Source organism: Varanus komodoensis, unplaced genomic scaffold (genome assembly GCF_004798865.1).
Source record: "Varanus komodoensis strain SLA01 unplaced genomic scaffold, ASM479886v1 scaffold17, whole genome shotgun sequence".
NCBI classification, from domain to species: Eukaryota; Metazoa; Chordata; class Lepidosauria; order Squamata; family Varanidae; genus Varanus; species Varanus komodoensis.
The window spans coordinates 25,253,633-25,270,038 of NW_025335505.1; the positions used below are offsets into that span (position 1 = coordinate 25,253,633).

The 16,406-nt window shown below is 38.8% G+C and overlaps 1 protein-coding gene across 6 annotated transcripts in view; it reads right to left on the reverse strand.

The window, feature by feature from the left end:
- Positions 1-12,242, reverse strand: part of DTNBP1 (dystrobrevin binding protein 1) — a 94,329-nt gene extending 82,087 nt beyond the window's left edge. Inside the window, exons 1-6 of one of the 6 annotated variants that reach the window (XM_044426293.1) lie at positions 12,110-12,145; positions 6,749-6,768; positions 5,108-5,228; positions 3,418-3,595; positions 2,887-2,937; positions 1,395-1,445 (exon numbers count right to left, since the gene is read on the reverse strand). Coding sequence is in view for 2 of the 6 variants with exons in the window: in XM_044426291.1 (XP_044282226.1) it covers positions 1,395-1,445; positions 2,887-2,937; positions 12,110-12,165 (158 nt within the window). In the remaining 4 variants the exon portion in view is untranslated. Of the gene's footprint in view, positions 1-1,394; positions 1,446-2,886; positions 2,938-3,417; positions 3,596-5,107; positions 5,229-5,317; positions 5,402-6,748; positions 6,769-12,109 lie in introns of those variants that run through there. The other 5 variants (XM_044426294.1, XM_044426295.1, XM_044426296.1 and 2 more) reach the window with 5 other exon arrangements.
- Positions 12,243-16,406: the final 4,164 nt, after the last annotated feature.

Here is a 16,406-nt window from a genome sequence, read left to right on the forward strand (position 1 = left end):
AGTGCTTACTTTAAAGAAAGATTGTTCACTGACAATAAATCTATTTATAATGCAGTCTCATATTTGTAGTACAGTTGCTTTCTCTTTTGTCAAATACTCCACAGTGGTATAAAACTGCAAAAGTTAAGTTTTCAACCACACGAACAGAAAGCTTTCAGAACAACTAACAGCAGGAAACTATTCAGAAGTACAATGAAACTTACTTTCAGGTTAAGTGTGCATATGATTGCAACGTAAATTCCCTGTGAAATTTAGCACCAAAAAAAAAAAAAAAAAAAAGCTTACTGTAAAGTCTCCCTCTGGCATATGAGGCTTACTAGTGTTCATCCTTTTCAAGCTCTTTCAAAAACCATGAAATATAAAAGGTACAACCAAGAGTATATGCTTTAAATTCTGCAATGACCACCTATCCAGAACAGTTGAACAGAGCCTACAGATTTGGAGAGTTCAAAAATGTAGGACCATACAAATCACTTAAAGAAATGTCTACATTTCAACAGCTAAAATGTAAATCAAATTGAAAAGCCATATGGAATATACCTTTGTTAAAAATAAGAATAATATTTCCCAATCTGAACTTAAACCATGCTTAAGCAATACAACCTGCATTGCAAATATTGAGCTTGTGCCTTAAAGCAGTGGTTTTCAACTACCAGTCCATGGGAGATTTCCTGCTGGTCCACTTGCTGCAGACCGGCATGGGGGCTGGCTGTGCTCCACCACCTCTTCCTCAGTTGGCATCACATTCATGGGTGCTGGTGCTGCCAAGGGGGCCATGGAAAGGAGAGACAGCTCAGTAGGAGCTGGCAGGGAGCCACACTGCACTGATTTTGGTATTTTGCTCTTTTGTTGGCCTTTTCTATTGCTCGGTTTCTGGTTGTTTTGGAGAACTTTCTTTATTTCTTTTTGGTATTGGGTTTGGAAACTACTACACGAAATACTGTATTATGTGCTTTTTGTTTCTGCCTCAGTGGTCCCCAAGGTGGTTTTCCTGCTTTTGCTGATTCCAGCTGTGGAAAGGTTGAAAACCACTACCTTAAAACACAATCTAATATGGCTGCCCATAAGCCTCTAAACTCAGAGGATTAAAGGCAACCTGCCAAGTGTAAGAGGAGCATAGCCATCTAAGCCCTTTGCAACAGCCTGGAAGGACATTCTGAAACACCACCAGAATACAATGTATCCGGGCAGAGCTTTGTTCCTCCATTCCCCACTTCCAGGGACACCCACTTAATGCCAGCTCTGAGGCCTGTCTTCCAACCTCAGCACCACATTAAGCACAGTTCTTTTCAAGTTGGAAAGACAGAAATCCAAATTCAGAGTCCCATATCTCCAGAAAAATAAGCAGACTCTATCTGAACCTCAACTGTAAGGAAGTATATTCAAGAACTTACCTGCTTAGCAGAACTAATCCAGCAGAAAACTCTGGCAAACATTGAACACTCCTGTAATAAAAATTATAGAAATCAAAATGTAGCAACCATCCAAGTCTTCTCACATTAATGTTTTGAATCACCAAAACTCCTTTTAACAATGAGATTGTAGAGTCAAGGGCAACCAATTGGGAAGTTGTTTTTGCAATAAACACTGCAGTTATTCCTACAGTTACTATTTCCATAGTAATAGTAACTTGCTGGGCACCCTCAGATACATAGTTAGGCATGACAGGTAGTGTCCTTTAAAAATCTATTCCAACCTGCAAAAAAGTATTTTTGTGCACATAAATTCTTTGGAGTGCTGATTCAGCAAAACCAATGAATACTTCCATTACCCCAACTCATGGTGGAAGCTACTCCCAGTGGTAGCAAAAAGAAATGCAGTATCCCTTCTAATTTGACAAGAATTAGACCCCACATTAAACATAGTTCCTTGGGTAAAGGCATCCAGTGCACCTTTTGGTCCTATTTTATTAAGTTTATTGATTGATTAAGTTTCATTCATTCATTCATGATATTTATATGCCATCCTACTGCAAAAGCCTCAGGATGGCTTACATAAATAAAATACAAATATCAATATACATAAATTATAACAAAATATCAACATAAAAATCAACATAAACATGGTTGTCCATTGAGGTCTGGGCCCACTTCAAGATGGTCATTATGATGTGTAAAGTCCTAAATGCTTAGGACCTAAATATCTGAAAGAACATCTCCATCCCTTGAGATCATCATCAGAGGCCCCCTCCAGGAGCTATCTCTAAAGGAAGCTAAGTGGATAGCTACCCAAGGCAGGGCCTTCTCAGTTGTGGTGCCCCATCTATGGGATCAAATTTCCAGGAATATTTATCAAGTGCTGTCCTTATACATATTCCAGCGCCAGACTGAGACGTTTTTATTTAAGGAGCATTTTAATTGTTGATAATTTTAATTATATTTTATATAAATTTTAGTTTTCTTAATTATGACATTTAAGCTAATCTTAATTATGACATTTGATAATCTGTTGTTAAACTATTATTTGGTGTTCCTGCTATGATGTTATGTTATTATTGATATTCTGGTTTTAGCTGTCTAAATTGCATTTAACTGTTATTTATGTTTTATGTTGTTGGTTTTTATCATGTAAACTGTCTAGAGAGCCCTGTGTCCAAAATTACTAAATAAAGTAAATAAAAATACTAATTGGTATACAGTACCCAGAACTACATTTTGCTACTACTGCTCAACAAATTAATGTATGCTAAGAAATATAAAAATAAAAAATGAAATCCAGTTAAGATTTTTGGACATTGTTCTTTAGAACAAATTATCATGCCATGCCATACAAATGTCATTTAATTATTTGTACTAAATAAGTAAAAATTTTGCTTTTGAAACAATTTTAGAAGATAGAACATTATACCAAAATGGAATGAAATGATGTTAAAAAAGCCAACAGCACCTTTGCTTGCTTATTTTGGTTTCTCTTGATTTGTCACCCAAAGTCTTCAACCTAGAAAAACACAATACATTGGGGGAAAAACAGTAAGACTCACAGTAACAGTATCACAGCTTTGACAAGAGCTTTTCCTACAGATCTTAGAGCAAGGAAGGCTGGTATAGGGGAGGAGTGTTTCTTCAAGCTTTTGGTCCCAAACTCTTTACGGATTCAAAAGTAACTTCCAGCACCTTGAACTGGTCCTAGAAGACAACTAGCACAGGTCCCTCAGAATTGCTGTAATATAATTCCACCCAAGTATGCCTATTAATACTCTGGCAGTCACAATCTGCACTACTTGAAACTTCCGAGTCATCTTCAGAGGTAGCCTCACATACGTGATCCAATCAAGAGGTTACCAAAGCATGAACCACCACAGAATGGTTATACCTGGCAAATCAGCCAAACCAGGAAGAGGTACTCAGAACCACTGAAACCAAAAGAACCACAAGTGACACTGCTGTATATAAGAGTACCTGCAAGATATGCACTTACCCTTTCAGGGGGAATGCAACCCCATCTAGAATAGACTGCACATCTTACTGCTGAACAGGCCTCTGCCCTGTCAGGATTCAGGTTTAATGACCACCTTCTCCTGTATCAGTCTGTCCAAGCAGCACAATTCTCCACTGAGATCTTTTTCAAGATGCCACTATCATCTGAGATCAGGTAACTGGCAACACAGGAAATGGTTTTTTCATTTTGCTGTACCCCACCTGTGAAACACCCTCCCCATAGTGTTGTAAGCCGAGGTTTCCTCCTCCAAGCATTCAAAAGCCACTTTGTTTTCATTGTAAAGTGTCCTTTATTGACCTAAAAGCACAAATCACCCAGAATGAATCTCTGAACATGCACAGAGTGGTTTGTTGAACTCAATCTAGTATTCACCTTCAGGAACTCTCCTTATTAACATTCCTAGCTCCATCCAATTTGGAAAGGTTTCCTGAAAGCAAGCACAGATCATCTCCGTGTACCATCATTTAATTGGGCCACCCGCCTCTGCTGTTGCCTCCATCGGGGTCAAGAACCAGGGCTGTCTGGCCTGCATCTGAGAAACACTCATGTTCAGAATGCCCTACCACAGGCTCCATATCTTGGTTGTTCCCAAGAACTGCCTGCTCCCAAGGAGCCTGGCCCTTGAAATAAGCGCATCCACTTCCCTCATCTCAGTTTCTAGGCATAGTCCATCCTCCCCAAATCCCCTTTGATTTGCTTCACATTCCAGTTGTTTCTTTTGAAAACCAGCCAGCAGTTCTTGAGAACCAGCGCCCAAAGCACCCACCCTTCTTGCTCCCAGCACAGAGAATGCCAGCACAGAACTTATAACGGTTAAGGCATAACCTTTATTCTTCCCATCATTTTAATGAACATGCATTGTAGGTCATGGCAATATCAGTACTTCAATCTGTCATTCTGTCTAGTTTAGTAAAGGTGTAGTGTTTTGCTGATTTTTATGGTATTTTTAATTGTTTATATGCTTTGTAAACTACTTCCATATGTTTCTAGATGGGCAATATATAAAACTCTTGAATAAATGCATTATATACTAAAATGTATAGCTCTGGCAGCTCAATTCAGACATCACACTGTCTTATCTCCACACATAGCATAGAGATCAGGGAATACAAGGCCCAAATCAAGTTATCAAGATAGTTTAATTAAACAACTAGACTTTAGTATTAAAATGCAACATCTGAATTAAGTCTGTTTCTGTAGTAATTCCTAATAGGGACTGTTCCTGAAAAACACAAATTAGGAACAATATATAACTCAAAACTACAACATTGATCTAACAAGCAGTCCACAAACAATTGGCAACTACTGACTGCCTTGTTAAAAAACAATACTCCATTTAGATTAGTGAAGCATTTAGAGCTATAGTTTTTGGCAGGAATGGTTAATCCCATGAGAAATACTGATGAAATTAGTTTTAAGGGGAAAAAAGCTGGAATTCCCCACTTCAGCATGCAAAGAAGAATAAGGTAAGGCTCAAATTGCTAAGAATTTTTCACTTTGCTACATTACCAATAGAAAGTACTCCTTCCCATTCTCTCATAAAACAGTCACACACTTTTGCTTTTCTGTAGCTGTAAGACAGTCATTACAGGAACTAAGACCATGTCACAACTGCCATTATGTTATTATTCTGACTTATCAGAAGTAGTTATTTCATTAACAGACTTACTGTCTTCTATGTTTTGCAGAAGTCTTTTCTATTAAGGATGTAATTCGGTATCAATTTCCACTTTCACTTGAAAGCACTGAAGAGCACAGAAAGCTTCTCCAATTTTGCTTGTCAACTCTCACTTTTAAATTAAAGTTAGGAGTTAGTATTGTAGTAAATCATCACTGGAAGTTCAAAGTAACTTCATAAAATACTTCCATCCTTATCTACCTCTGCAATCAAATACAAGCTCAGATGACTACTATTTCTTCATCTTTGGCCTGAAACAGCATCAGCAGAGCCTGCATTTCTGTACATACTGGAAAAAGTAAACATAAAACACTGCAAGATGTCCATAACAGTACAAATATTGTATCTGAAATACATGAAAATAGTAGGCAGTATGTTATATTGCTTCTTCAGCTCTGCTAGTTTGTGTTGCACTAGCAGAACAGACAACTAATGCAACAGGAACGAACAATTCCCAAAACAACTTTGATACTAAGCAAAACCTCTCATTTCCAGAATAGGGAAGATCAGAGGTGCTGCCTTCTGTGAGTTGCATTGCTCTGTCCTATTCTAGAAAGAAGGCTTACCACTTGCTTTGGGGACTTCTAATACTTGTTGCTCTAGCGCAGGGGTCCTCAAACTTTTTCAAGAGGAGGCCAGTTGAAAGGTGCCAGTGATGGCCGCCAGCTACCAAGGCAGTGTGGGTGGGGGGATGCGGGCCGGGGGGGGGGGAATGCGCATGGGGCAAGGCAGGGGCGGGTATGCACAGAGATAGTTTTCTCCCTTCTTTCGGAGAAAAGGATCTCCTTGCGAACAAGCCACCACACGGCGAGGCACTGGCTTGCACGCAAGGAGATCATTTTGGACTTGCTTGCTCCTTCTCTGAGCAAGTCCAAAACAATCTCCTTGTGAGCAAGCCGGCACCTCGCCAAGCACACATGCGTGCATGTGCTGCGAGTCCAAAACCTCTATGGCAGGCCGGATAAATGGGCATGGCGGGCCAGATCCGGCCCACGGGCCATAGTTTGAGGACTCATACTCTAGTGGTTAGTTCTGATAGCTTATGGTCACTGTAGGATAGTGCTCTATAGCTACACAGCTATATTTTTATGTTATGTGCCATCAAGTTGTCTAACTTATGGCAATCCTATATAAATACTGTTTAAATGTTTGCATTATATGTCTGTTTTACAGTTTAGCACAGCCATAGAATTACTGTGCAAATATGATGGCAAGAATGCTCAAATATGACTTTAATAAGAAAAACTCTATGGAATTCTTCAATGAGAATATTCTTTAAAATAAGGATCAACACCACAACAAAAAGCAAAGACTTTTATACTTCACATTATAGACTTTGTTTATCCTTATGAAATAAAATTATAATGCCTGAAAAGAATGAATCCAACTCAACTCACACCTGGAGTTCAAGTTGCTGACTATTCCCACAAGCAGAAAAAAGCATACCTTAATCCCATACTTGGTTTTAAATCAAAAGATTAAAGCAGCCATTTAACATGGGAAGCAACACTCATAAAAGAGATAACTGAAAATCTTACAGCAAGGAAATAAATACTGCTTTTTTAGGCCTGATCATAAAGTCACATGAGCTATATACTAGAAGACAGGACACTACAAACACTACACACTCACCCCCGGAACTACATCAGGAGCTGTTTTTAAAGGGTGCAGAAAGGAAAAGAGAATGAATTGCTTTGTTTAGGACTCCTAGTCCAAGGAAATTAAAGTACATTATAGGTATACTTCAGAGATATTGCGGGTTCAATTCCAAATCACTACAATAAAGTGAATATCGCAGTAAAGCAAGTCAGACTTTTTTTTGTTTCCCAGTGATATAAAAGTTGTTAATAGACTACAGTATAGTATAAAGTGTGCAATAGTCTTGTGTCTAAAAAACAATGTACATATCTTACTTAAAAACACTTTATTGCTAAAAATACTAACCATCATCTGAGCCTTCAAGTGAGCTGTAATCTTTTTGCTGGCTGGAGGGTCCTGCCTCAATGTTGATGACAGCTGACTGATCAGGATGGTGGTTGCTAAAGGTTGGGGTGGCCATGGCTACTTCTTAAAATAAGACCACAATGAAGTTTGCTTCATCAACTGACTCTTCCTTTCACAAAAGATTTCTCTGTAGCATGTGATGCTGTTTAATAATATTTTACCCACAGTAGAACTTTTCAAAACTGGACTCAATCCTCTCAAACCTTCCTGCTGCTTTATCAACTAAGTTTATGTAATATTCTAAATCCTTTATTCTCATTCCAGCAATCTTCACAGTATCTTCATCAGGAGTAGATTCTATCTCAAGAAACCACTTTGTTCATTCTAAGAAGTAATCCTAACCCTAAGTTTGATCATGAGATTGCAGCAATTCAGTCACCTCTTCAGGCTCCACTTCTAATTCTAGTTCTCTTGCTATTTCTACCACATTTCTGCAGCTACTTCCTCCACTGAAGCCTTGAATCCCTCAAAGTCATGAGAGTTGAAATCAACTTCTTCCAAACTCCTGTTAAATGCTGATATGTTGACTGCTCCCCATGAATCAGAAATGTTATTAATGGCATCTGGAATGGTGAATCCTTACCAGAAGGTTTGCAATTTACTTTGGCCAGATTCATCAAAGGAATCACTATCTGTGTCAGCTATAGTATTATGAAATGAATTTCTTAAATAATAAGACTTGAAAGTTGAAATTATTCCTTGATCCATGGGCTGCAGAATGGATGTTGTGTTAACAGGCATGAACATTAATATTAATCTCATTGTACATCTCCATCAAAGCTCTAGAGTGATCAGTGCATTGTCAATGACCACTAATATTTTGAAAAGAATCTTTTTTCTGAGCAATAAGTCTCAACAGTGGACTTAAAATATTTAATAAACCATGTTGTAAACAGATGTGCTGTCACCCAGACAGTGTTGCTCAATTAACAGTGCACAGGAAGAATTGATTTAGGATAATTCTTAAGGACCCTAGGATTTTCAGAATGGTAAACAAGCATTGGCTTCAACTTAAAGTGACCAGCTACATTAGCCCCTAACAAAAGAGTCTCTTAAGAGTTAGCACATTGACTTCTCTTCTCTAGTTATGAAAGTCCTAGATGGTATCTTCTTCCAATATAAGGCAGTTTCATCTACACTGAAAATCTGTTATTTAGTGGAGCCTCCTTCCATAATTAACTTGATCTTCTGGGTAACTTTCTGCAGCTTTGACATCAGCACTTGCCCCTTCACCTTGCGTTTTTTGTTATATGGAGATGACTTCTTTCCTTAAACCTGATGGACCAGCCTCTGCTAGTTTCAGACTTTTCTTCTGTAGCTTCTTCACCTCTCTCTGCCTTCATAGAATAGAAGAGAGTTAGGGCCTTGCTCTGGATTAGGATTTGGTTGAAGGCAGGGGTCAACAAACTTTAACATTCAAAGAGCCATTTGGACCCATTTCCCACACAAAAGAATACACCAGGAGCCGCAAAACCCTTTTGACATCTAAAATGAAGATAACACTGCATATATCATTTTTTTACCTTAATGCTATGTATATCTTATTATGATTTAGCTGCAGCTCTTGTTCAGTCACTAAAAACTGTTATTTTTAATCTTACATTATAAACTAGTAGGACTCCTTTCATATATTTTGAATAGGAGAACAGCTTCCTGCAGAGCCAAAGTCAGTGCTAAAGGGCTGCATGCATTAAACAGCAAACCCCATAAGTTCATCAGCAGTAACAGCAAATGAATCTACCCATGTACCATTAAATGTTTGGTTTTCTTCAGAAACTTTTCTTTGATTTATCCATGGTTGGCCTATGGGGGGGGGGGGGAGAGCTCAGTAAATCAGTGTGAATCCACAGATCGGAGGCTGTGCCAGAGATATAGGTGTGGGAAATGGGTCCAAATGGCTCTTTGAGTGTTAAAGGTTGTAGACCCCTGAAATAACAGTCAAGTGATATGAATTGTGACAGGTCCCAAGCACAGCTTTTAACATTCAGATGAAGAAGATTACATTGGGACAAAGAGAATATTTTCGTGTAACATGAGAGCCTGTAAGCTTGTTTAACAGAGGAATGTAGTGATTTACTTAACTAGCTGATTTGCTTAACCCTGTGTTCCTGAGTGGAGCTTTGAGCAGATCAGTGGCTGTGTGTTTTGAGCAATGGAGCCACAGCAGGGGGGTTCAAGAGCCACGAGTTGCTGACCCCTGGTTTAAGGGAATGTTGTGTCCGGTTTGATCTATCCAGACCACTGGAACTTTAAGGCTGTTTTGCTCTCTTATCATTCTTGTGTTCACTGGAGTGGCATTTTTAATTTCCTTTAAGAACTTTTCCTTTGCATTCACAATTTACTAACTGTAGAAAAGGCAAAGCTTTCGGCATATCTCAACTTTTGATGTGTCCTCCTCAGTAAGTGTAATAATTACTAGCTTTTGATTTAAAGTGAGAGATGTGTGACTCTTCCTTTCACCCAAACATTTAGAGGTCATTAGAGGATTAATAATTGGCCTAATTTCAATATTGTCTCAGGGAATAGGAATGCATGAGGAAAGGGAGAGACACAGGGAAACAGCTGGTCATTTGAGCAGTCAGAACATGCACAACATATCTTGGTTTGGTAGAATAGCATTATCTAAGATTAAAAATTATTTTAGGAAATTTTCATTTATATTGTTACCAATTAAGCGATAAAGATTAAAATAATGGCAAGATATCATTAATAAGTTTTGCAATGGAGACATGGAGACAAGAAAACAAGAATAAATTTTAAAATATAGTATAGATCACAAAGGATAAGGAGATTGGGTATTCCTTATGTAAAGTTATGTAGCTAATTAAGTGAAGCACATACCAGAAATAATATTACAACCCAATAAGGTAGTATGGTTAAGATTAGAATCTTCTCAATTAGAAGGATCCTTGATAGATCTTATTTTCTAATATGGACATAAAATATTATCAAAAATGGAAAATTATTTCCTTAAAAACACATTACAAATTTGGAATAAGGAAAAAAGTATTCCATCAATCTCACCATTATACCTACTTACTAAATTAGAAGGGTTTCCATCAAATTTGAGGGAGATTTTAGGGAAAATGTTAAAGAATAAACTAATAATTAGATCAAAGGACTGGGTAGAGAAATTGAATATGAAAGGGGAGATAAAAGCAATATTAGGAAAGGAGAAAACAACTTGGTATAATGTGATTCAATCAGAACGTTGGACTGGAGATTGGATAAGGAAGAGAGGTAGATGCAGGGATGGTACAAAATTCAAACAATCTTTTTTCTTTTTCTATAATCATATGCAGATGGATACGCAGATGAAAGAAATAGTAAGTAAAATTTATAAGATACTATTAGAAGAACAGGATCAAGATGATTCACTTAAAGCAACAAACAGATTTAAGAAAGAACATTAGTAATGAAGATTGGGAAAATCTGAAGATAGTAAAAAATAACAATAACAATTAAGTGCAGTGAGATTAATGTTAGCTAAGAATTGGAAAGAAAATATGATTACCAATTGTGTGATTGGTACAGAGAAGTTTGAGATACAGCTTCTAATGACAAATTAACATGTAATATTAAAGGGAGGAAAGGGTATTTAAAGAAAAATATGTTAATGATATTTGGGGTGTATTTATTGAGTAGGTTTTCAAAAAGGGAAAGGATTGGAGCCATCAAAAGAAACATTACAATTTCGGAAGGGGGGGAATGTCCAGAAGTTTTTTAAAGAGTTTTTCTTATTTGTAACATATATCATTGGACTTGCTAGTGGGGTGCACTGTATTGTAGGAATTATTTTATTTTAATTTATGAGTTTCTTTTAAATATAGTATTTTGGTTCTATTTTAGACTGAAAATTAATAAGAACTCTTTTTTTTTTTTAAAAGATCACACACAACATTTACCATCTTATATGGACAAACCAAAACAATTACTAAACTCAAAGATCACAGATCACCATAACAAATAAAATTATAATGAAAAAGTCTGAAATATTAAAAGAATTACCAAAATGTGACACAGACACAAGTGAACAAATGCTGTTGCAAAAATGGCATTGATAGACTTGCGCAATGCAGGGTTACAAACACTCAATTTGTAAAAAGCGCAATATCTGTGAAGGTAATGGTAATGTATTGTGAAGTCAGATTAGCCACCCTTTAGCAAAAGGAGGTGATGGGCTTGCACTCTGAGAACATTTATTAATTTTATTAGATATCCCGTCTTTTTTCTTACAATAAACTCAAAGCATTTTACTTTATTCCGCTCCTCCTGCTCTCAATCTTATCCTCAAAACAACAACCCTGTGAGGAAGGTTGAGCTGAATGTCTGTGAGAGGCCCAAGCAGGGACTAGAACCCAGGTAGAGACCCAGTCCCGTGCTCGAAAACATTACACCACACTGACTTTCAGAAACATGCTTGAGCATGAATTAACAAACCTAAATTAGGATGAGCAAATTGGGAAAGAACCAAAAAGTAAAATCAAATAAAAACATAAAATCTCGGAGCACAGATTTCAGTACCTATACATGTCCGCTTTTGTCCACACAAGCTGCTTTCACTATGCATATTCTATCGTCCCCATGTGATTCTGCGTGTCTACTCAGAAAAACAGCCCCAGTGAGTTAGGTGACCCTTGTTTGCAACGAGTTAACGATTGCAAAAGTGCTGCACGATCTTCCACACAGGCGTGTTTACCCACGGAGTTGAAAGGGGCTTCAGCTCTCCAGTAAGCATACCAAGGAGTGGAACTACTCCAGGAATGTGCACCCCCTTCCTACCAGAAACAAACTATACGCCACTGAAACTGAACGCCCCATAGCACATCTGTCTTTAGCGGAAAGCATCCGCTCTCTCCCACTTTACTCCTTCTCACGAGCCCTATCCGTCCGTGCCTGACTGCCCGCCCGTCCGCCCGCGCGCGCGCCCCCCTTTCCCTCAACGCGCCAGGGACGCGCGGCAACTTTCTTGCGGCGGCCGTTGCTCACCCCGAGGTCAAATCCTGCTGGACGCTCAGGAGCCGCTCGCGCAGGCTCTCAAACATGTTCTCCCTCCAGGACGCGCGCGCTCACTCGCAATAACAACCTGGAAGACTCAAGTTCACTGCGGCACCCGGAAAGCACGGGACACCGCGGGAGAGGAGGGAAGGGGAGGGCAAGGAGCGGGAGGGGCGGAGCTTCGACCGTAAGGCCCGCAGAAACTCAGCCTAACCGTCAACGGCTCCTTCGCGAGCTACGCCTGTCAACAAAAACTCCGCCTACCCGGGCCCACCCAATCCAACCGCTCGTCCAAAGAAAAAGGAAGAAGAGAAGGCCAGCTAGCTTACAAAGATATATAACTGTAGCAAAGGATGGTACTGCTTGGATAGATTTCCGGTTTTTCGTGGGAGAAACCACCTCTTCTGGTGCGGGAGTTGGACCTGTCCAGTGAAAAAAAAGTCAGAAATTTCACAGCCTGTAAAGGAGTAGCAGTGTGTAACCTCCCGCCAAAATTCACTTTCAGTATTTACCAGTAAAGAGAGGAGTTGCATCTGCTTCTAACCGAGGTCTCGTATATGCGGACATGGTGAAATGAGTATCGCTCTACATTTATAAATCTGTGTAAGAAAATTTCCCCCGTTGTCATGCGCACACTTGTGCGACGGCGTCATCCGATGCCTCACGCCTACTATAAAACACCGCTTCTCAGGTGGTTTCTTTTCCGGCTGCGGGTAGTTAAGCGTGCCTGGTTAGGGAGCTTTCTCTCAATATATATTTATTTACTACATGTAGTAATTGTTATAGGGAAAAGTGCATTGCGGGCCACGATTGAGGCCAATGAAATTAGCTGAAAGGAGCAAAGAGTAGTGAAGTGTTAATAGGGAGTTTGTTCTTTACATGCATTAGGAGAACGTTAGTATAAATACATAAAAATTTATGAAGTTGTTACATTGCTGCTAAAAATAAGCTAGCCTAATTATTAATTTATGCTGTGGTGTTAATGTTACTATAGCTGTTTAATAAGGGGTAAACCAATATTTTCTATAGAAATAACCAACTGATGGGTTATATGACTGTGTACAGGTAGTTCTTCAGTGACATCCCGGATCATAGGACAACAGAAGACTGTGTTAATATAAGCAGAGTTGATCCATAAAATTAATATACTGTTGTGGGCCCAGGTCTACAAGGGTTTGGACTGAAATAGTTAATTTTGGCTATAAAGCAGTGAAATACAGTAGAACAATAATAAAATAAATCAGTATAGCACAATAGGTAAAATATGATACTAATAAAAACAAGTTTTTAATGTAATTAGGTGCATAAAAACAGTAAATGTAACAAGAGTTTGAACTTTATATTAAAGTGCATTTATACTCACTAATTTAAATTTATGTAGATCATGGTGTTTATACAAAAGTTTGCCAGTTTTATATAATCACCTTTGTGTCATGATCTGACAATAAATATGCTAGGTATTGTACATCTGTGATCCCTGGGAATAATTAAGGTTATAAATGAATGCCATAGCTCCTGATAAAAAGTGTAGTATAGCAAAATGTACCTATGTTGTTAGGGAACAATGTCTAAATGAGTTTTAAAACATTGGAAATACAATATCAGATGATATTTGTTACTAGACTGTTGGGCAGAACAGTTCTATGATGCCTGGCAGAGTCTTCCAGTTACCATAGGATATGGCAAATCCACCAGCTCAAGCCTTTTGATCAGGGGTCCTCAAACCTTTTCCCCAGAGGGCCAATTGAAAGGTGCCAGTGCTGGTTGCAGGCCAGAAAGGTGGTGCCGGTGGGGTGGGGTGGGGTGGGGTGGGGCGGACGGGCGCACGCTGCAAGGTGGGCGCACGAGGCAGCAGCGAGGTGGGCGGCAGCGATGGGCGCACGGGGGGGGGAATCCAAATGGGCATGGTGGGCCACATCCAGCCCCTGGACCGTAGTTTGAGGATCCATGCTTTAGATGCTGCTAGAACTTTGGGAGGTAGAATCTGAGATCTGATCATTCACCTGTCCACTTCTCCTTGATGTTGACTACTTCACCAGGTTGTAACAATGAGCTTAGAAGAACTCGGGGAGTTGGAGGAGAGGCCAGGATCTTCAGGATCCATCACCTGTCTCACCCACATTGATGTAGGTCAGTTAGGCAAGTAGAGAGGCTTGTCTTGCTGAAAACTAGGTAAAGAAAAAGAGGGACAGGATGTGTTTTCAAGTCTGTTCTTTTTCCACTGTGCTTGGATTCTGCTGATGGCATCAGTAGGATCAAACACCTTTCACAGAGCCCACCAAGTTGTCCTACCTTTCCAACTTTAATTTTTAAAAATCGCCACTGGTAACTGGGATCACTTCAAAGCTGAGTGAGGCCTCTAAATGCCCCGATCATCTTTTCCCATGAATGTCTCTGGGCCTCCTATGGGCCTCCATGGTATTATGTAAAGAAGATTGCAAGGGCTGTTGGTTTCATTTGCAGTGCACCTCTTTGTACTGGTGCTCAGGACAGATAAAATGCCAAATGTACCCATGGATCAAAAAAGGTTTGCTTGTTTATTACATTTTTAAACTGCCCAGTAGGCTGAAGGTATGTTGCCTGCTTTTGAGATACTCAGAGGGTTTCAATCCCAGAACCTTTTGTTCTGAAATCTCTTCTCTGCTAGTTACACCAGGTATGCAACTTTCTGTGGAATACCTATATGTGCAACTATATCAAACTTATGATGCTCTGATTGATTGAGCACCATGTAAGTAGGCATGTCCTTAAAGCACCCAACAAAAAAAACTTGCAAAATGTGCTCTATCTTGTCAGGTTCAAAGAAGAAAGGGAACATGTGTACTGTCCATATTAGAAGAGTCTGGCTGATTCTCTGTATGTGTTGAAGGGAGACTACCAGACTACTTGCACTTCTAGCACACATGAAAAGGGGCTCTGCACATGTGCTGCCATCTGTGCATAGAGATACTCCATATGAAAGGAGAGTCTGCCCGGTCAGGATACCATCACACATATAGAATTTCAGTCAGCTTAGATTTTAGCATTATATATTGTACAATAAAAACACAACCAAACCTCATTCTTAGAGAAGAAAAAAGTGGGGGGGGGCATAAAACTAAAGCATTAGAATTTTTAATTAAAAAGATTCAAAGCACTAGTTACATATATAATGTGATGTAGAGATGTATAACTTATTAAAAATACACAGACTTCAACAAAGGCATCTCAAATATCCATATATAATCTATTTGTAGATTATGATTAAAGACTACCTGTTCAAAAATCCTCCACCTATTGTGTTGTTATAGGTTGGTGTTTAACCTGCCAGTGTTGTAATATTAGTCTTTTAGCTTATCAAAAGGATAGAGAAAAATCCATTTACATTGACCTTGTATTAAAGAGATGGGTGGGTAATTCAAAGGAACATATGTATTCTTAAAGAACTTCCAAACACAAGATTTATCTGAACTGTTATCTCTACCCAAGGGAAAACTGTTTTGGCCATTACCAAGACATATGAAGAAGCATAGCATTAGCAACATTTCACCTCCAACAGATTTAATTAAGCCTTTATCAAAGAGATGCTGCAGCATCTAGTATACTTGAAACATCAATTTTTGCTGAATTAAGTGTAGCCTAAGATTCATGACCTCTTTCAAAATAGATAATGAAACACTGCATTGATTGGGCAAGATAGCTGCTCCAGCTGATTATTCCATTCTTGATTGAGACCTTATATATCATACATTAATTCATGGATAATGTATATTTATCCACATGAATCGTTAAATGATAAAACTGTTAAGCCTCAGTCAGTACTTCCAATAATACAGGCACAATCTGCCTACATAAGTATTAATATGTTTCATAACAGTGGGAGGACATGGCTGCCAGATATGGGAGATGCAGCTATACCTTGAATACTTGCGGGGAGAGTCTTTGATCCTCCATCCCAGTAGGGCTTTCATACAGGTTTCAAATCTCTGAAAAGCATGGCTTCTCCGCATTGATAAAAAATGATACTGAATCCTAAGTTTGAGTTTTCCTGGAAGGAAGTTCATGAAACATTTGTACCTTTGCCTTTTTAGCAGAGATAGATGTGTTTCACAATGGAATAGCCAAACTACTTGAGTTTAATAAATAGTACCAATATAGAATAAAAGCTTAGTGGAAGCAAAGTTACATTCAGTGTGGTTATTCTCCTCTGCATTACCGCATTAGTCCTCCAGTTTCTAATCACAGGTCCTTTACCTGTTTCCTCTTTGTATCCAAAGTGATTGGTTATTTGCTTTTTCCTTCATTTTTT